Source organism: Ammodytes marinus (genome assembly GCF_949987685.1).
Source record: "Ammodytes marinus genome assembly, chromosome: 9".
NCBI lineage: Eukaryota > Metazoa > Chordata > Actinopteri > Uranoscopiformes > Ammodytidae > Ammodytes > Ammodytes marinus.
In genome coordinates this window covers 26,969,596-26,991,759 of record NC_137213.1, presented here as the reverse complement: position 1 = coordinate 26,991,759, position 22,164 = coordinate 26,969,596, and the positions used below count along the sequence as shown (strand labels likewise).

Sequence of the window (22,164 nt, the reverse complement as noted above, 5' to 3'; positions counted from 1 at the left end):
TGGGCCTGGTCGCCGAGAGCTCGCGTAGCAACCAGCGCATGATGTTCCAGCCGGCCAGTCTGACAGCAGGGGGCGTGTTCAGGAAATTGAAGGAGATTGCCAGCATGAGTGGGAACTCGGTGAGCCACTGAATAACATTTTCATTAGGGATATATATATATAAAAAAGGGAGGGGGGGGGGGGAGGAAATGTTAATGTGGTGGATTGTGTATCGAATGAAAAACTGTTAAAAGGGATAGTTAGACATTTTTATAAAAATATAAAATTTGCCTCAGTCTTCGGCTCGAGAAAAGGTGCCAGAAACCGTTCCTGTAATTGCGTGCATGTATTTTGGATATAGAAATACATACATTTAGAACCAATGACATACGTGACCTTAGCACACTTCCTGGTTTCCTTCCAGCATGTATTTTGTATTAATTGACATAATGTATAAAAATGTAGAGTGCTACATAACGTGGTAAATAAACAAGTCCCAACAAGCACACCGGAGCGTTTAGTGATGTTGTAAAGTTCATCTTTTGACCTGCCTCCCCTTGACTACCAGTGTTTGAGCTAAGCTAACCCGGATCAGAGACATTTGCCCATTTCTATATAAAAAAAATGCACACACAGGGGGCGCTATTGGCACAGTGGTTAGAGCATTCCCCATAGAGGCTCAGGCCTTGCAACAGACCAGGGTTTGGAATCCAACCCGGGTCAGTTCTCTGCATGTCATTCCACTATTTGCCCCATTTCAACTCTTTCTCTTTTTGGAAAAAATGCCAAAAAGATTCTTAAAAAATCAAATAAAATGCACGCACAGTTACAGGAACGGTTTCTGTTGCCTTTTCTTGAGCCAGGGAGTGAGGGCAAAAAGCTAGAAATGTAAAATGTTGAACTACTCCTTTAAGGTTATTTTGTCTACTCCAGAGGGAAGAGGGTGATTTTTCAGCCTTTTGAATAAGTCGTCACCCGGTTGGAAATCTCTCAAGCAATTAGTTCCTTTTTCATCTCCATTTTTAAACACCTTCGGATGTAACATGCAGTTTGTCCTCGCCATGGTGACCTCGCTCTCTCTGCATTCTGTCTCCTCTCTCGCTCTTCCTCTCTGTGAATCTCAATTTCCTCCCGTCTGCCTCAGGCCATGAATAAGAAAATCGACATCATCAAAGGTCTCTTTGTGGCGTGCCGCTTCTCAGAGGCTCGATACATCGTCAGGTAAAATAAGATATGCACACACACACACACACACACACACACACACACACACACACACACACAAAGACTGGCTCGACTTTGTGTATGACCACAGACGTGCACTCACTCACTCACTCACTCACTCACTCACTCACTCACTCACTCACTCACTCACTCACTCACACTCTCTAGTACGGCTATACTTGTGAGGACATTCATTGACATAATGCATTCCCTAGCCCCTTCTTACCCTAAACATCAAAACTAAATGCCTGACTCCAATCATTACAGTCACCCTCCCTAACCTAAACCTTAGGGCTCACTCACACTAGGGCCACTGTTCCGTGCCCGAGCTCATTTGCATACTAAAGTCTAGAACGTTTGGCTAGTGTAACCACGCCATCCGTATTCCAGCACGGAACAGCCCCTTGGGAGAGGTGTGCCGTGGCCAAAGTACAGATGCTAATGAGATGACACGCGCACACGCACGGATACGCAACCTGAGCTGGCTGACGTAGTCCATGCGCGACCCTTCTTCCCCACAATAATTGTAAACAATGGCGGCAAGAGGTTCACGAGTGGGTTGCGGTGTGATCGCGAAGAGGAGAGTTTGCTAGAAATTTGGACCGGCGACAGTATTCAGTCGCAGCCATGGTCGCAGCTGGATAAGACCCACAAAAATTCGGAGGTGTTTGGGGCAATCCGCGACTACTGTTGTTCTCCATTGTTGTTCTACTAATTCCAGCAGCGAGTACGCTTGGTGATGACGTATGTATGATGGAGCAATCGTGCCCGGGCCACGGCCTTTGGGAGCAGTGTGACCACGGGCCAGCGGGGGAGTGGGGAGGGGGGGGGGGATCTTCCTGCAGCACGGAACAGGCAAACTTGTCTAGTGTGAGTGCGCCCTTATTCTAACATGAACCTTCAAACCTAGTGTTAACCCTCAAACAGAAGTGAGAACTGGCCAAAATACCATCACTTTCCAAAAATGTCCTCACTTAAACTCAAACTGGTACAGACACACATGCACACACACACACACCTCGCCTGCCTTCGTTCAAATAGACAAAGATGTATCATCACAGTGCCCTCTTTACTCCTTGTGTGTAGCTGTTTTCACGGGCAGCAGGTGAAAACAGGGTTGAACAGTGTCAGTTGTGTCTTGTGGTTTTGATTGACAGGTCTCTGGCCGGGAAGCTGCGTATCGGGCTGGCGGAGCAGAGCGTCCTATCAGCACTGAGCCAGGCTGTGTGCCTCACCCCCCCTGGACAAGGTAAGCTCCAACTATAACAGGTTAGGTTCAACAATTTTTTGAATTTTATTTGCTCTATTAGACAGATTGGAGAGACAGAGTTGAAATGGGGCAGAGAGGGGAAGACATGCAGAGAACTGACCCAGGCGGGATTCTAACCCGGGTCTGCTGCGAGGGTGGGGGGGTGGACGCTCTACCCACTGCGCCACCGGTTCACCATTTTTTAGCATTGTCTTTTCTTTTTTTATTTTACTTTAAAACAAGTCTGTATTAAAACAACAGTCACAGTAGGTGCCCATGTGAACATTGTATAAGTCTAATCATTCCTTTAGTTCATATTGGCTATTGGCCAATGAGAGAATACTTCCTCAAGAGATTTCCAATGTAAGTGGTTGAAGGGCTGAATCAATATCCCTTGTTTTATACATAGATGTATCCTGAAGGTAATATAAAGAGGCTACAAGGAATGTTAAATGTTCATGAAAAAGTCCAATTTTTCTTCTGATGATATAATAAATGATCTGTAGCAGCAAACGAGACCATCGGCAAATTATTATTTTCTTATATAGTTTTTAATAATGCTTTTGCTCGGGTCTGATTCCCCGCCAACTCAGACAAAATGATTTATGGCAGGCAGACGGGAACACCCTGTGTTTTTCCCGAACTGTACTTAATCAAGGTTTACTCACACAGGTATACAAGGTATACATTACAAGTTATAAATTACCACACTGCAATGCATCCTGTGGTCTCTTTCACTCGGTTCCTTAACAAATGCACACACAGCCGGCACACGCTCGCAAAGATCTCTAGGAAAGCAGGCTCAGGTGTGTGAAAACACTGCCGCTTCGGTCCAAAGGGGGGCGCTAGAATCAACCAAAACTCAATGTTCCTCATAGCCACTTTAACATAAGGTTTCAACCCCGTTAGAAGAGTGAGTACCTTTCGCAGTGGTAGTACAGAATACTTCTTCGTCTTACAATCTCCCCCCCCCCCCACCAAAACTCTCAAATTCAGAGAGAATAAGATATTAAAAAGACTGGTATTAGGGCGCTCCAGTGGGGCAGTGGATAGAGCGTGTGCCATATTGGCTCCGGCCTTCGTTGCAGTGGTTGCGGGTTCAAATCCGACCCGTGGACCTTTACTGCAGGTCACCCCCCCCCCTCTCTCTGTTTCCCCATTTCAACTCTGTACTGTCTGATAAAGCTTGAAAATGCCAAAAAAAAAAAAAAAGAAAATGAGAGACTTGTATTAGCTTGAGATAAACTTTGCATGGATCACAGATGCTTCTATACTTGTGGCACGACTGACTTATCCCTTTGTGTAAATGAAACAAGTACCCACTTGTGATGTCGCACTACAGGAGAGGAAGCCTGGGTGTTAAAGGAAGTAAAGATAGACTTTATTCATAGAACACTTGTTAAAAGAGTGTTAAAGTTGTCTCTGCATTCACTAGAACGGCTATAATTGGCGTTTTGAAGCTGTTGATGTGTAAAGCACACCAATATATTGCCAACAATATGCTACGAGGAACTTTTAAATAATTCTGAAATGGTCTCATTTTTCCTCTGATGGTCATAAATGACATGTAACAGCAAACGAGACCATCAGTGCAGAGGATGCTATTTTTATATAGTTTTCCTTTATGCCTTTGTCATGGGTACGCTCACTCAGGAACTACTGCTGGCGTAGTAAAGACACTACCGCTTTTGGGGGGTGCAAGAATTAACACAAACTCGAAATTCCCCCGTAGCACCTTTTTTAATTAAAAAAATAAACCCAAAACAGCAGTTTAGAGCCTTGTAATAAGGTGTATGAATTTGACACATCTTCTCACAAATATGTTGAATTTAATAAGATGGATTTTGTCACTTTTTTTCTGGAGGGAATTCTGTCAGCCTACCTATCTCTCAACACCTGCTTTCAGCACAGCATGATAACAACACCTACACCAAATTAAATAAATGAATTCCTGACATAGTGTTCTGATTAGTATTGGGGGATAACTCGCGGCAGGAGGTATGCTATAATAAGAGCAAATTAAACCCAAAGGCTCCGAGGATAAATTCGTATTGATCTGTGGTCTGGTCTGGAAAGGTTTTTCTTAAAGGTTTTTACTTATTTATTAATTTGACCATTATTTATGCAGGCGGGTCAACCAAGAGCAACTTTCTTTCTTTATAGGGCTGAGAATGAATAATTTATTTTGATGAATTAGTATTCAGTCATATTTTAAATGTTGTAGTAATTATTTATGCTGCAATGGGAAATAAAATGATCCATTTGGTCTTCAAGTTGAAAACTTTGTTAACTAGTGTAACACAGCAGGGCTGGAACTAAATCTTTAGTTTAAAGTTGCTATGAGTACCTTTTTAAGTTTGTTAATTCCAGCGCCCCCCTTTAGACAAAAGCGGTAGTCTTTTTACGACACAGCTGCCTGCTGTCCTAAAGATCTTTGCTAGCGCTTGCCGGCGGTGCATGCAATAGTTTAGGAAGTGAGTGAAAGAGAGACAGCAGGATGCATGGCCATGAGGTAATGTATTTTATATGTGACTGTCAGATTAATAATGGTAATATGACCATGGTGAAGCAAAGTAAACTTTTAATTTAGTAGCGTTCGTAAACACAGGCTGTTCTGGTCTGCCTGCCGTAAATCTTTTTGTCTGAGTTGACGGGGATTCAGACCCGTGCAAAGACATTAACAACAACTACCGGTATATAAAACTCTGATGGTCTCGTCCGCTGTTACAGGTAATTTATTTTGTTTATTTTATTACTTCATGAGATGAAAAATGAGAGTTTGTTTCATGTAATAGAAGTTTCTTGTAGGAGGTTAACATTTCTATCCAGCGCTGTAGAGAACTCAGACGTACAGCCTTAGCAGTGTTTCCCCTAGAATTTTTTTTAGGCCCGGTGGTAAGAGCTGATAAAGAGTATGCGTGCCGCGTGCGTACCAAATTTCTAGAAGAAATTGACCAAAACGAACCCCATTTGGGATGAGCCTCTTTTGACAGCCCGTTAAAAATGAGGGCATAGGGTTATACTTTCACATTCATCAGTACGTTTGTACATGTGGTGTTTCTCACAGGATTTAGATCAGGATAGATCCTGCTGGGTGAGAATGGACCTTCTAGGGGTTTCTGGGGGCATCCCCCTGCAGAAGAAACCTTATCCTTTTAAAGTTAAATACATCAATCTGGTGCACTTTGAGAGGCGAAATCTGTTTAATTCTGTGCTCTGTAAACAACTGTCATATGTCCTGCCTATAACTATGTTCTGTAATAATTTGGAGACACAAGCCACGTAAACTATTGAAGAAAAACACGTGGATTTCAATAAAAAAAAACAATAAACACTGAGATATAATATAGACAGGTCCTGTCTAGTACTCATTTCTGGAATAATCTGAATCACCTCACCTTGAAGCTAGCCTACTGAAACATTCTTTTTATTAATTTTTTATGCAAATAGCCTTGTTGAAAATTCATTAATTAACATAGGCTACACATCATGATTAGCCTATCAACATGTGTGCTACATAAGGCAACTTCCCTATTCCGACGATTATATTTCATCTAGCCTATTTCTCAATTTAAAACATAAAAATGAAGTAGGCCTAGCATTGAAAATACAAAAAAATAAAGCTTGTAGGTCTACTATGGCCTGCTGTTTTCAAGATAACTTAACAGTTAAAACAATAAATACATTAATATGTCCCCTGAAAATAAATGAATGCTTTTCTGAGAAGAATGCCAAAGGCAGTAGCAGTGTGGCACTTCTGTAAACTTACTGAAACGAGTGCATGCCGTTTTTTCAGCGCTGTCTCTGCTGTTGATACAGATTGGTTGTGTTGCCACGGCGACGTAGCGATTTTAACTTTCTAAGTTTTGCTCAGCACTTTTTCCTGTTCAACGTCCCTGTTACTGAGTCCTTAATATCTCCATAGAGCAGGCGCTGGTTTTATTTTCGCCACTAGTTCAACGTTTGCTTGCTAGTCATGCTCCTGCTCATTGGCTTCCGTGTTTAACAAGTGCGCACCGAATGCACACGCGCATCGCGCCGCGCGCAGAACACATACACACACGCAGACACACAGATCAGCTGATGGGATGATCAAACGAGAGGAAAGACAGGCGCACACGAGGGGTAGACCGACAGTGCTGCGCAGACGCTCGCAAATGATTATTACGGAATCAATGAATTTTTTTTTTTTTAAAGTCAGGCTGCTGTTGGCCTGGCGGGGGGTCCCGTTGGCCCGCCAGGCCTGTATAATGGTAGGGGAAACACTGCTTAGTACACGACTAATTGCACTGCTGAGCATATCGTATATATATTACCTTGCCTTTTTTGAAGTGCCTTTTGAACTTCCATCTAAAAATGTTGTCCATCCATGTTCACGGCCATACAACTGTTCAAACGCTTACACACACACACACACACACACACACACACACACACACACACACACACAAACACACACACAGAGAGATCTGTTTTTTCAAATACATTTTTTTCTCTCTCTCTCTCCATCCCTCCTTTCTTCTAGCTTTCCCTCCCGCTGTGATTGACGCAGGGAAGGGGATGAGTGTTGACAGCAAGCGGGCCTGGATCGAAGAGAAGAGTCTCATTCTTAAACAGACTTACTGGTAAACTGAACTGTGGACCCTGAACAAACTGCCTGCCCCTCCTTTTCACTTTGTCCCCTCTCTCTCTCTCTCTCTCTCCCTTAAGCCCTGTCCCTCATGCCCCATCACTCGTTTCCACACACTTTCATTTGAGATAATATTGATTTTAATTTTTTGTCTTTTTCAATGACATATTTTTTAGTTTTTCCTCTCAAAATACCTCTTTCTCTATTTATTTACTCCCCCTCTCCCTCCTTGTCCAGTGAGATGCCAAATTACGACGTGCTCATCCCAGTTCTGCTAAAAGAAGGCATCGACGAGCTGCCCAATCACTGCAAGCTCACTCCAGGTAAGCAGCCAATCGGGAAGCAGTACCGCTTGAAATATCCCAAACAGAGACTTGTATGTCTGTGTCTGTGTGTTCGTTTTATTATTGATCCGTTCAGTGGAGGTGAGGCAGTTATTTTAGTTGAGTCATTCATCACAGGAAAAGATAAAAGATAGCACTAAACTAAAGGATTAGCTCCCAATTACACTGTTCAAGCTATGGGGTGATAAGCAGCTATTGGCACCGCGCTAGAATATTAATACCAACCAGTCAGTCAGCCAGCCAGCCAGCCACCATCTCTCAACACTACTACTAAATTGGGGCAAAATTAAATTGGCGTGTGTTGGTAGTAGAGTTTTTGAGAAATGTTGGCAGGTAAACAATCATTATTCATAGGGGGCGGTACTGTTCTAAAAAAATGCAAGATAGTTAAAGCTGGTGAATTGTAACCAGCCAGTTTGGAACCAAAACATTTACTGTCCTGTTATGTGTGGCTCAGTGCTCTCTGTAAAGCTCGCAATTAAAGGGATTTGTTTTTGGTATATTTCATTATATCACTCCTCCTCCTCCTCTGCCGCTTGTATTTTAAGCTTAACTTAGCTGCACCGCCCGAGGGGGTGGGTGTGTGTGTGTGTGTGTGTGTGTGTGTGTGTGTGTGTGTGTGTGTGTGTGTGTTTTTTTTTTTTTTTTCTCACACAAACAGTTGCGGGTGTGAGGCTGATGTTTCACGCGGGAATGTGTCATTGAAGCTTATTTCACAGCTACTGGGTTGTGTTGTGTGTTTTTTTTCTTTTCTTAAACCCATCTGAGATCTGCTTTACTCTGTTAACCCTAAAGGCCTGTTAGAAAGACTGCCCATCCCTCTCTCTCTCTCAACACATGCCAAGAAAGTGGCAAATAAAGGAAATTCCCCCTGGTTAAACTCCTAATTAGTTTCTCAACTGTTTATAACTTATAAAAAATGCACGACTTAAGAGGTGTGCATATTCACCGGCCTCACTATTCCATTCAATTACAATCCCCCATCAATAATTCTAACGCACACCAAGTCTGGATGCATCTGCAATGAAGCAGCTTTAAGTATGAGTATAAGTATTGTTCTAAAATCAATACATTTTATTTTGTATTGAAGGTTCTGGCAATAATCACATTAAGAACTGAATATATACAGTATAAACAGAACCACACTTTACAATTTTTTTCTTTAACAAAACACAAAAACAGCAGCGGACAAGGCATCAAAATCATGATACAAAAGGAAAAATGCGGAAGAACTAAACAAACAAACACCACCATATGGACATGCACATTCACATTGCATTACTCTCCAATATTACAGGGCAAAGGTCAGACCAGAGGGGTCCACAACTTCCAAGACAGGAATAAAGAATATTTGATTCTGATTTGGTTTCACTCCAATTCTCTCACTGTTTCCCATTAGGTGTCCCATTGAGGCCCATGTTGGCTCACCCCACTAAAGGTGTCGGCGAAGTGATGAAGAGGTTCGACGAGGCGGCCTTCACCTGCGAGTACAAATACGACGGAGAGCGTGCACAGGTGTGTGTGTCTGTAACTGTGTGTGTGTGTGTGTGTGTGCGCATAGGTAGGTGGCAAAGTGACAGAGTGCAACTGTTTGTTTCTCTGGAGTTTGGCACTGAACATATGCCTGCTGAATTTTGCATGCGTTTACCTTTCGGCTGTGTTCTTCCACTGAAAGGTATTGCTGTTCCGGTGACGCCTGATGTGTGTGTGCACTTGACTGTGTGTGTGTGTGTGTTACACTGTTTGTTACAGTGTGTGTGTGTGTGTGTGTGTGTGTGTGTGTGTGTGTGTGTGTGTGTGTGTGTGTGTGTGTGTGTGTGTGTGTGTGTATGTGTGTGTGTGTGTGTGTATGTGCGCCTTTTCTTTTAAGATAAACAGTAGTGCTGCTTTTGCCCTATGCCTGTAGGCAGAGCAAGCTACTTCTGCAATTGTGGACCAGAAAGGAGGGAGTGGGGAATATAGCGAGAGAGAGAGAAGAGAGGGGGAAAGAGAGAGAAGAGAGAGAGGTGAAGAGATGCTAGACACGGTGAGGGCGAGACGCATAAAAGGCACGACACGAGTGCTGAGGAAAATTTTCGAGAAAAGGAAGCAAAAAAAGAGACACAGCAAGCGGGAGATTGTAATGTAAACCCCTTGAGCTATATTGTTAATTTTGGACAGTCATGCCAATAAAGTGCCTTTGAACTGAGCTGAATTGAGAAGAACAGAGATGAGTAGAGAGAGAACGAGAGAGAGAGAGAGCGAGAGAGAGAGCCCCATGACGTCCTCCCCCCTCTCTTTCTCTCTCTCTCTCCCTCTCTCGCTGGTCTCACTGCAGTGGACATTACCCTGATCTGCCAGGAGAGGGACTCATGATACACCACTCGGTTAAAGTGTGTGTGTGTGTGTGTGTGTGTGTGTGTGTGTGTGTGTGTGTGTGTGTGTGTGTGTGTGTGTGTGTGTGTGTGTGTGTGTGTGTGTGTGTGTGTGTGTGTGTGTGTGTGTGTATGATTGTGTCTTTGCGTGTGTGTACGAATGTGTGTGTGTGTAGTTTTTGTGAATAGCCATAATAAAGTGTATCTACGTGTGTTGCATTTGATGAATCTCAATAACTATGTATTTATGGAAGAGTGTCCCATCTAAGTAAGGCACTGTGTGTGTGTGTGTGTGTGTGTGTGTGTGTGTGTGTTTGTGTGTGTGTATTTCTTTCTACTCTATGAGTTTATTTATCACAGACAATGCTCACTGATTGATGGGAGAAAAAAAAACTACAGAAATGATTTTTTATCGCCATACTAATATTGGAAATTCTCACTAAAAATGTAATAAAACAAAATATCTTGCAAAATAAGGACATTATGGCAAATATTGTGCACCAGAAGATAGATGGCATAGATAGTAAATCAACATGGCAGTTGGCGATAATCCACATTAGGAGAAGACTAATGATTGTAGAGAGTAAACGACCTACAAGCTAATAGCAGAGGACAACACTCACTACCAGATGGTGACTATTGTCAGGTGGTTCACATTATTAATGACCCAAAACAGGCCAGTGAAAATAATATGCTAATTTACTTTCTTTAATGCTGAATGTATGCTTTTCAAAGTGACCTGTAACAACAGATCAGATGAGGGAAAAACACCCCCAAAAAAAAGTCAAAAGGTGTACACACTAGGGTTGGGCGATATCCAATTTGATACCTTTTTAAACTTTCCCCAAATTCTACCCCAGTACACAATATTTACTGTCAGGTTTGATCTATATCTACTTAAATTGTAGCCTATGCAGGGTTCGACATAACGTATAGCCCGATGGCCCGGGGCCAGTAAAATCATATGCAGGGCAAGTTGATTGGCCAGTCACTGTCCCGCCCGGGCCAGTGACTGGCCAATCACAGTTCAGTATCTTTTTGTAGACTACATCATGGTTCATTGAAATGCGCGTTGAGAGTCGTAATGAAAGCAGTGTTTATTTAAGACTGAATATAATAAACCTAATATAAAATATATTTTTTAATGAAAGGCCAGTGGACAACCGATGCGTGGGCGTTTTGACAGGCGGAGCAACAAGCGGGTGCACTCTCGCTCCGTTGGCAGAGCTGCCTACCGTCCGCCTGCGAGTCGACAAATCAATCGACTTGCTTTGCCTCCTTTCTTTCTTCCCACAGCAAAGGTTGAGGTGCAGAAAATGATAACTGCGCTTTTCCTTTATCTGCCGCCGTAATGTTACAGTATTTGCATCCAAGCCCCAATGGTAATACAAATGAGAGGCGTTATTTAAACGCTGTGAATGCGTCTCCGGTGATTGTGTCGGTTGTAGACAGAAACGAACGGAGGGACTCCGCTCACTGTACAGTTCCTATAGTCGCGCAGTTTGGCACTGTGTTTTCAGGCTCGAGACATTCAATCAGATCGCGGAAGTCTTTCCCATTGAAATCCCTAACGGGGAGAATATCCCCGGTTATTATTTTAGCCACAAACACAGTTCATCTGCGCGGCGGCTCACTCACTGGCTAGATCACACGGTGAAACGCTGCTGTGATCGGACGAAGGCATTGTGTGTTTCTAAGGTGATTTAACGTCATAGTCTCAGACGAGCGTTTAACTTATGCTGCATATTTTGCACTGCATTGTTTTTTATCAATAGTTTGAAAAAATGGTCCCACACCGGACTCTTATGTGAAGCTGACACTTCATGGAGAAGTGACACTCCTGCAGCGCGCTCACGACCAGACGTGAACTCACATACACGGTGAAATCTCCCATTAAAAAAACGGCATAACCCACTGATTTTCGGATTTCTATTCTATTTTTAAAGTCAACTTGAGCGCAAGTGGAAAACCGGTCATTCGGTCGACACACACATCCCTAATGCATATAGAGAAAGTAATAAAAACAGCCTACCACACCACAAAGAATGATCAGACCTTCATCTCTTATTTTTTTTTTATGTTTGAACATGACTTCTGCAGGTGAACTATTCATTAAACTGCCCAAATTCAAGAATAAAAACAACCATCAAACTACTGGACTTTAAAATACTGGCCGACTCTTTCAACATACTTTCAGTTGTAGGCTTCTAATTCAATATGTTTGCCTGGTTTTATATTATGTGTATGAGCAATATCAACATTTCATATAATTAACTAAAAGAAAAATAACCAAATCTAAAGGGAATATCTATACTGTTACAGTATAGATATTCCCTTTAGATTTGGTAATCTTTCTTTATTTTTCTAATACAGGTATTATAATTATTGACACTAAATTATGAAGAAAAAAAAAGTGTGTGCAGGGCCAGTGAAAATATACAAGGGGCCAGTAAAACTCGGATCCACTGGCCCGGCGGGCCAGTAGGAAAAAAAAGTTATGTTGAACCCTGTATGTGTGTTAGTTTCTGGCCTAACACCACATTTTACAAGATGTCATTGAACTCATCATGATGACTTTATCTTCGCCAACTACTCCTTTTTACCGAACAGCGCTCGAACACACCACAATGTATCTCAATGCAACCTACATTCCAAACGAAAGGAAACCAAGAAAATCAGTGTGTGTTCATATTGAAAATAAGTGTCAGATGAATTCTCAAAGCCCTTGGATGCTGATCATCCCAACACCCAAATCACTTATCATATGAATTGTTCCAGCTTCACTCCCTTCTGAAAACTATATTCCCAGACAGAAACAATCGTTATTGCAGTCAGTTGGAACAGTGAAGTCCTTATTGATTACCTATGTATCACACTTCTTGAAAGATGGCAAGGCTTTAATTGGCTGGAGTCCTATTTTTGTCCTTTATGATCGCTTAATATGACATAGTTAGTTACCATATCAGAAATCAAAATGATTGTGTTGTCAGATCTTGGCATAGTGTGCACTGCTACTAGAGTTAAGTAAGTTTTTACTTCAATATTTGCGTTAATCACACACCCATCTACCAGACTGTATCATCAAATAGGAGCAAATGTGTTCTTTCACTTATATAAACTGTTAACGTATACAAAATATATATTTTTATTTATTTCTTAACATTGTGGTCCTGTTTTATTAATATCATTGTTTGAATATATCTCTATCTCCACAGATTCACATCATGGAGAGCGGCGAGGTTCGGATATTCAGCCGCAACTCGGAAGACAACACCAGCAAATACCCCGATATCATCTCCCGCGTTCCCAAGGTAAGACACTGAACACACAGAGAGCGCTGCAGCTTCATATAAGCCCCAGGGAGAGGGAGAGGGAGAGAGGGAGGGAGGGAGGGAGGGGGGGAGGGGGGGGGAGAGAGGGAGGGGGAGAGAGAGAAGAAGAGAGAAGGAGAAGAAGAGAGGGAGAGAGAGGGAGAAGGAAAGAGAGAGAGAGAGAGAGAAGTAGAGGGTGAGAGAGGGGGACAGAGAGAGCTGTGATTGTCAGATGAGTGCTTTTACTGCGGTGTGGATAACAAATGCTCACATTTATCCCTCTCACTCTCTCTCTCATCCCACCTCTTTCTCTCAACCTGTCTCTCACTGTCTGCTCTCCACGTGCCCACTCCTCTGTACCTCACACTTTAGTTATTTGTTATTCAGCTTGTCTTTATGATGCTGCCTCTTTCTCTTGTCCCTCTTGAAAGCATCAAGAATGAGCTGCCAAAGGCCTTTTGTAAAATGTAGATCTCTCTCTCAACTCTCAATTGAGCAACTTCTTGAGAGAAAGAGGCAAAACGAAACTGGTTATTGCAACAAGAACAAAAAGCAAAACATGTTTTCATTGTTGTTGTAAAGCTAGGTTGCCTTGGAAACAATTAAGCGGAACCCCCTTGTTAGACCGAAAGCTTGTCAGACAAGTTTTTTTTACTTGCTTGTCTCACCAACTGAAACGCTCAAATTTAAAATCTTCCTTATGCCTCGTTTCCACCGAGTAGAGCGGGTCGGAGCGGTTCGGTCCAGGTAGTTTGGCTTTTCATTTTCCAAAAGTTGGGTAGGGTACGGCTTAAGCGCACCTAGCCGCTCTGAGCCGCTCCTAATCTCAGTACTCCTCCGTTGGGGTACTAGCCGCCTGAAAGGGTGCCGAAAAGGCGGAGCTACACACTGCCGTCATTTGATTGGTCGAAAGAATCATTTCCACCATGTGTAGTCATCTCGGCAAAAGTGAAGAGAGTCTTGTGTTTTGGCGAAAATGTGAGCATATCACTGTTTATTGTGTGGTGTTTTTCCTCGTCAATAAATGAATCAGTTGGTTACACTGTGTCCCACTGCTAGTCACGTAGGCTAGCTGCCGCAGCCAGCACTGTTCGCTCACTGCCTCTATGAGTTGTACCGAGCCGTCTCTGTGTGTTTACGCCATAGATAGTAGTAAATACACGCTCACAACAACACGGGGGGAATAAATAAAGAAGCAGCTGGTTTGACCAAGCAAAAACGAGAGACTGCTGGCTTGACCACAGTTGGTCGAAAGAATCATTTCCGCCGTGTGCAGTCACCTCGGCTAGAGTGAAGAGAGTCTTGTGTTTTGGCGAAAATATGAGCGCGGCACTGTTTATTGTGTGGTGTTTTTCCTCGTCAATAAATGAATCAGTTGGTTACACTGTGTCCCACTGCTAGTCACGTAGCTGCCGCAGCCAGCGCTGCTCGCTCACTGTCTCTATCAGTTGCACCGAGCCGTCTCTGTGCTCACAACAACACGGGGGAATAAATAAAGAAGCGGCTGGTTTGACCAAGCAAAAACGAGAGACCGCTAGCTTGACCACAGTTGTTCCACAGCCCGATAGTTTGACCCACATTCTGGCGGCGGCTATCGCAGTCCAGCCTAAACCACGCCCTACCAGTAAGGGTAGGGTCGGCGGTGGAAACACCACGAGATTCTTAAAAGTGAGCTGTCCCGCTCTGAGCCGCTCTGATCCGCTCTGATACGACCCGCTCTACTCGGTGGAAACGAGGCATAAGTGTTATAATCACCTGTCGGCACCATGGAGGTGTTCGCAACAAAAGTTCAGTTTTTTGCATAGACGGAACGCAACATATCTAACTCCAATGCACTTTTCTGATTGACACATAGTCAAATCTCTGTTTTGAACAGACCGATCCGATTCTACTGAGAGAAAAAATTCCGAGTCGGGAACGTCCCTTAATAGATGTTATAAAAGCATGGGTTAATTAGATAAAAATTGCAGCTGTGGGTCGGTTTTGCCATATTACCCTGCGTTCCGAATCACATACTTTCTGCTATTTAGTCTGGTAGAAAAAAAGATTTAGTATTTCCTGATTCTTGTGGCCAGATTTGGGATGGTTAGAGAGACCTGGATGTCTACTGCATCCGGCCAAGACTTTCAGTGTTGAAAACGGCATCCTTTTTGTGCGATTCTGACCCATAATCCAGTGCGAACGTGAAGTGACGTCACATCAACGGAGCCTCCATATGAAAACAAACAGGGATGCGACGAATATAAAAGCAAGAGGCAAGATCAAGGCGCAATGTTATGATGAAATAAATAAGTAAAAGTATGTCCCAATAGTATGCCTACTGCATCCTAACTAGATTATTTTTGTCGTCGGATGTAGTATGTAGAATAGAGAAAAGAAAGAGTATGCGATTCGGAACGCAGGGATTGTTTGTCTTCTGCTTACATAGGCAGAGAGGAGATGGTAGGTACCTGAAGCTTTGGCACTTGGCCTGGGGTTATCTGAGCCATCTCCCTCTCCCTGGCCCCCCCCGCTGTGTGTTATTCTACCTTTAGAAGTGAATTGCTATAAAGCCTCTCTACACTTTCGCCTTTCTCAAGCACTGCTGCTGTTGTTGTTTTCAAGACTTTGGCGAGAATTCTTTTATAATTGGTGTTTCAATAATGGTTAAAAGGGCTCGGGACAAGTTATTAAATCTGATAAATGCTGATGAGTTTGAGCACTTATTAACTTGAGTTTATTAGATGGAAATAGGTGCACTACTTACCTGAGAACCTCTCTGAGCTCAAAAGGCAAATAAAAAGTGAATACAATTTTAGGTAAATAAAGTGCCGTGTTTGCATTCATTATATTTTCTGTACGATTTTTCAAAGGTGATGCATTCTGTCCTATAGAAAGGATGTATGACAGAGTTGCAGTGAAATATTTGCAGATTTCAATCCGTCTGCAAATACATTATATTATACACTTTATATATTTTTTGACCGGTTAACCTAGCGGGTGTGAGGTCATAAAAAGTTTGGTAATAATTTGGATAAAGATGAGAAGGAAAATAAAAATGTGGTGTTTTGATAACCCCAGTGAAGCCTGCTTTCATCTTGCTACTGTGGCCTCTCTCTCTGTCTGTCTGTCTGTCTGTCTGTCTGTCTGTCTGTCTGTCTGTCTGTCTGTCTGTCTGTCTGTCTGTGTGTAAACCGTGCTGTTTTTGGCCATGCCTGGTGAGTTAGCAAGAGACCAACCTGGAACAATCTACCATCAAAACCGTGCTGTGTCTTTCATCAAACTGATTGGCTCAACATGTGTGTGTGTGTGTGTGGGGCTCTGCTGGAGATAACATAGAAAGGAAAGCGCTGCTGTTTAGACTGTCCGTCTGTGTTGAGCCCTCAGTTATGTTGTAGCTTATAATGAATCCGTTCTGCTGTAGTAGTTTAATTTGAATGTATCAATAACTTCACAGCGCTCTGATACTGCTGTAGGAAAGGATCAATACTGCAAAAATACAAATTGCTTCAAGTCTTAAAATTTTTCCACTGGCGGTGCCGAGAGGTTGGGAACTATTCATCCATGACGCTCCCCATATCTCTCTCTCTTACTAATTCCTGTCATCTCTCTAGTGTCATTTCTTCGATTTAAGAAAATAAAAATTACCCAAAAAAAAAAAAAAAAAAAATTCAAATTTTCCAAAAAAGCAGCAGGCTTTTACTTTGAAGGAGCAATGGGAAATGTAATAGGGATGGGCGCAAAGTAGTTAATTCTAAGATCGAGTGATTCAATCTTTAATTTAATCAGTGATTCCCCCCCAAGGACCGATTTGAGTAGTCGTCGTTTGTTTCTAAATCTATTTTAGAACGCAACGCTATCTGTCTGCAGGAATAACGATGCACTACCTAACCCTTAATGCTTGTTCTCAATCAAAGCAGCTACAGTTACCATATGATATTAAGGATTTAATTTTACAAGATTAACTTCTCCCCAACAAAAAGGTAATTAGATAGGACAATTTACAAGACTTAAATTCAAACAAATGGTGTAGGGCTGTAACGGTGAAATATTTTTTTTAATTGAAGCATTGGCTGAAGTTACATGCACCAATCAAAAGCACCTGCATCATACAATTTTTTTCTTTTACACTTTAAAACATTAAAAAAAATTAATTTGGAAATTAGAAACGAGGACAACGCAGGGAATGAATCACTCGTGCCCATGTATTTGTCATATATCATGTTGTTAGCGGTGCCTCCTTTGACAACATAACAGACTTTTTTAGTGTAACCTGCCCCTCCTTTCCGTTCATCACTCCTTCTCTTCATTTCATTTCCGTCCTCACGTTTCTCTCACTGATTTTTATTTAATAATTTTTTTGGCCCTTTTACATTTCGGAACTTTCCAAGCTCCATGGCTCTGTCTCTCCCTCCCTCTCACCCCTCTCTCTGTCTGTCTGTCTGTTTCTCTGTCCACCTCATATTATCATGTTGCTCTGTCCTCATTACTTCTTGATGGAACATGTTCGGTCCCTCACCACTAGCTGCTCTCTTTCTCACTCTTGTCTTATTCCTCCCTCCCTCTCTTTCTCTCCCTCCCTATCTCTCTCTCCCTCCCTCCCTCCCTCCCTCCTATTCCCCCCCTCTCCCTCTCTCTCTCCCTCCCCCCTCTCTCCCTCTCTCTCTCATGTCATTTCTTTGATAAAGCCTGTCTGGTTTTTACCCTTTCAGTCGGTCTCTCATTACATATTCACTCTGACTCTTTTCCCTCATTGCCTGTCGTCGCTGCTCCAGACTGCTGTCTCCCTTAACCATATATTTTTGTCTTTTTTTCCTCCAGTTCCTCAGTATCCCTGTCTTCCTTCAGCTAGTAAAGGGAATTTTTCAGCGTTTTTCAGAACAGACTTAGTAGAAATGGATTATAATATTCACAAGTGTTGTGTTAATTTGTGTATAATCGCTTGAAAAATAAAAGTTTGTCATTTATTAGCGTACAATATAAAACCCCACCACTGAGGCCGCCATGTTGCACCGCCATGTTTCTACAGTACCACAGAAGGGACAAACTTAACGTCCTTACATGTTTTTATATATAGTGGGCGTCCTGGGGAAATGCACCTGTTGCAAAATGAAGAAGTACTATAGAAGAAACCACTAAACACATCTTCACCTCATCACTTGATATTGTGGAAAGACTTGAGGCAGTGGTGGATGATGCCATCTTTTAGTAACTAGCTTCTTGTCCTTGAAGGCCACCGTAGCTTCTGTATATTCTCCGAACAGGAAGGGGTTAGCAAGGGAGCGTTGCAATCTCACCACTAGATGTCGCTATATACTTCGATACTACACACCGTACCTTAATGGAAAAGTTAGCTTCATTTACATGTGAAAGTTGCACCCTTTTTAAGTGATGGCTCCATAACATTTAATTTGAGCTCGCTACAATATTTCTTGCGTTTATTTCAATGTGCGACTCTCTCATTTATGACATTTAATTTGCCACGATCATGCTGTCACCCCCTGCCACTTGTTTTAATTGAATCTTTCATAGCACAAATCGATGCCTCATTATTAAGACAAAATTGATTCAAATAAAATGCTTAAATAATTATGCCATCCTTAATTCTGACATCACGTTGTCAAGGTTGTGAGTCTGTGTGTGTCGACACGTTGTTATGGAAGCGATGAACGTACACTGTCTGATTGAAACTTCACACTAACACTCTTTCCCCCATCGCACACAGAGGAGATGGTCTGATTAGATTTTATACAACAACCTTGCTGCTGCATTATTTTACATATTAATGAGGGGAATTTAAAAAAAAAATAAAATCCGTAGCTACCATAGTGCCTTAATGCCTGTGATTATGAATTAGTATTAATATACCAAGGCATTAATATTAATACAATACATTTAGTGGCTAATGAATGTGTTAGTTTAATGACTTGTTTTGCTTTGTTTGTGTAATGTCTGAAACCTGTTACTCTTAATTATGATTGGCTGTCCTAATCTGTTCTCACTCGGAGTTAAAGTTGTGAATTCAGATAGCAACATGCCTGTTTACAGAGCCTAGGCTGTGTATTAACAATGTCTTTTTTTTGTGTGTGTGTGAGTGCACACACAATATGTACCGTAGAAAATTGTGAGGAGATTTTCATTAATTTAAATTTAAAAAAAAAAATGAATACAAGCATTTATTCAACTGGCTGCTGTGTTCTGTCCTGCTCTCTCACTCTGGTTCTAGTTGTGTAGTCACAGCATGTCTTTGGCCTCAAAATTGACCAAAACACAAGAGATTAACATCCTTAATCCTCACACACAGGATTTGACTTCAGATAATTAGCAAAGCACTCCATGTCATCTTGAAAATCAGCGGCGATAATCGCTATAATCTAGCCATACTTTCTTCCCCTAGCTAACCCCCTAACTTTCTTCTACATATTCAAGTATTCATCAACTACTGCAGCCTTTTATTTAATGTAGAAATGACAAAACAAACTGAAAAATTGCTAATTAAATGTGGATGGTGAAATACTTTGCTTTTAGCACAACACAAAACAAGACAGAGATGGGGGTTTAACTGTTTGGTAACTGGTTGAGTAGAGAGAGAGAGAGAGAGAGAGAAACAGCAATAGGGATGTGCACTCTCACAAGCAGCAATAAATGGAAATGGAGGGAGGGAAAAAACCCTGTTAATGTGTTGACTTCCAAAGCATTTGGAAACAAATTGAGGGCATCTGCAGGTCTCCAAACAGCCCCAACACGCTTTTACAATTTGATTGCCTCCATCTGAGCTTCTTAAAAGTCTCGTACTTACGTTTAAAATCTCTAAAAGTTTGTTGTTCTATTAACTTCCAGTGAAAACTTTCCCTCCGATTTGCTGGAGCAGATGTTGTTGCCTATATGCAGATCGGCACGTGACGTAGCGAAAAACGTGAACTGAATTTAATATTTGTATTCATATATAATGATGATTTATTTGATAGGTCTTTTTCTTTCATTGACTATTAATGCTTTTGAATACCCTTCTACTTAGTTGATTAATTTTTGTAATGTCTTGCTTTCTCAGCGGCCCTATGCACCTTATAATCTACTCTATTTTATCTTATTTCTACTATTATTTTCAAGTATAAGTAGTAGTAGTAGTAGTAGTAAACAATATTTTATTATAAAGCTTGTAATGCATGTAATTTTATCATCTTAAAGCCCTTTGAGCTGCATTTCTAATATGAAAGGTGCTATACAATTTGTTTTTAAATTATTTCTCTTAATTTCATATGTCATATAATTTTTTTAGGTGAAGAATGATTCCGTGGTGTCGTGTGTGCTGGACTCTGAGGCGGTGGCCTGGGACAGAGAGAAGAAACAGATCCAACCCTTCCAGGTTCTCACCACCAGGAAGAGAAAGGTAAGACACCAGGGGAATATAATAAAGAGAGGTGAAGGAGGCTATAATAAGAATGTTCTACTATTTGTTAGTTAGCTTTAATATTTAAAGCTCAATTCAGAATTGGGAAGCATCGGGTTTGTATCAAAGAGGTTGCAGCCACCTTAACTGTAACGTATGACATTAGTGACGCTAAAAGTGTTGCTTAAAGTTGTCTTTGCCAGACCATTGTACTTCATTTCATTATGAGCGGAAGTACGTAGGCGGGCAGTGCCAGGCTAGTCTTCGGCTGCTCCCTCAGAGATATTTAAATCCAGCGGTCGGTTCAATAAAAGTACCGCAATATCTACCAACCGTTTGGGGTAGTGGGAATGAAGCTATAGATACAATTTTGCCACCTACAGGATCCATTTTTGAACCAGAGACCCACCTAACTACTTTATTGAGATTAATATTGTTGTTTTCAATCATTTTTTTTTAATTTTTTGAGAACATGTTTTCAAATACTCTTTCGTAAAAAAATGAAAACAAACGAAAGAAAAAAAAGTATTTTGCAGCCTGTCAAATGGCATTGGGGACGGCCCACAGCCCTAGTGAATGCTGACTGTAAAGATCAGTGTTCTAAAGGCTTTCATTAGGAGATGATGAGAGAGGAGGAAAGAAAGACGTGAAAAGGTTAAAAGGTAGAAAAATACAAGACTCAGATTTAGTCGGTGAGATTGAGAGGTAGATGGATGGATGGATAGATAATGGAGTAAAACGATCTGGGATGGAGAAAGGGAGAGCAGACAGAAAGAGGGCTAGATTGATATGTAGGAGACGGGAGAAGTCAAATGGATTGAAGGAGAGAGGAGGAGGGGGAGAGAGGACGTGAGATTGCAAAATGTCAGTGTCTGTGTTTCTTCAGTTCCCATCAGAATAACTGGCTCTTTCCACTACGCTGATCACATTAGAGTCAAACAGCTCAGTTAGCCATGTCTCTTTGTATGGGCGACGGCATCTTCTGTAAATTAGGGGGGAAAGAAATGAGAGAAAAATATGGAGAACAAGATGATGAGAATGAGACTGAAAATGATTATCCTGATGATTTTTTTTTTTTTTTTACTAGATACTGTTTTGTGGAATAATGATTATTTGTAATGATGGTTTGATGCACAAACTGATTGCACTGCCCTGCTGGCATTTTGTAACAACATCTTATTTTCTGTGTGTGTGTGTGTGTGTGTGTGTGTGTGTGTGTGTGTGTGTGTGTGTGTGAGCATTCGGGCTGAAATGAAGTATTTTAAATGAGGAGATGAAACCCGATACAGATTAATTAAACATCATTAATAGGCGCAATGGAAAGTAATGAGGGAGCGAAAGGGAGAAATCCATTGTGTGTGTGTGTGGGGGGGGGGGGTTCCAATTTGTATTCCTGATCACTTCCCTTTGCTATTCACTTCTAAGCATAGAAGTTTGGGATTATCATCAGGTTACATTTTTTTTCTTAAATAAGACATTAACATTTACAGCCTGTTGTCTCAGCTCTTTGTATAGCTTTTAAAGGTGCCGTTTGTAAATGGAATTGGGAGACCTTTCCAGATCAGACTTGGTGGAAAAATATCTAAATAAATACCTTTTTTAGAATGAGCGTTTTATATCTAAATAGGAGTGAGATGCATCGCCATGTTTCTACAGTAGCACAGAATGGGCAAACATTACGGCCTTACACATTTTTATATATGG

At 41.7% G+C, this 22,164-nt stretch overlaps 1 protein-coding gene across 1 annotated transcript in view; it reads left to right on the top strand.

Annotated features, from left to right (window-relative positions):
• The window catches only part of lig1 (ligase I, DNA, ATP-dependent), a 61,477-nt gene that overhangs the window by 17,512 nt on the left and 21,801 nt on the right, over positions 1-22,164 (top strand). The window contains exons 13-20 of the mRNA XM_080034278.1: positions 1-119; positions 1,124-1,200; positions 2,361-2,452; positions 6,978-7,077; positions 7,320-7,405; positions 8,826-8,941; positions 12,996-13,091; positions 20,350-20,460. The exon at positions 1-119 is cut by the window's left edge and continues 48 nt beyond it. Of these exons, the coding sequence (XP_079890404.1) occupies positions 1-119; positions 1,124-1,200; positions 2,361-2,452; positions 6,978-7,077; positions 7,320-7,405; positions 8,826-8,941; positions 12,996-13,091; positions 20,350-20,460 (797 nt within the window). The remainder of the gene's footprint in view (positions 120-1,123; positions 1,201-2,360; positions 2,453-6,977; positions 7,078-7,319; positions 7,406-8,825; positions 8,942-12,995; positions 13,092-20,349; positions 20,461-22,164) is intronic.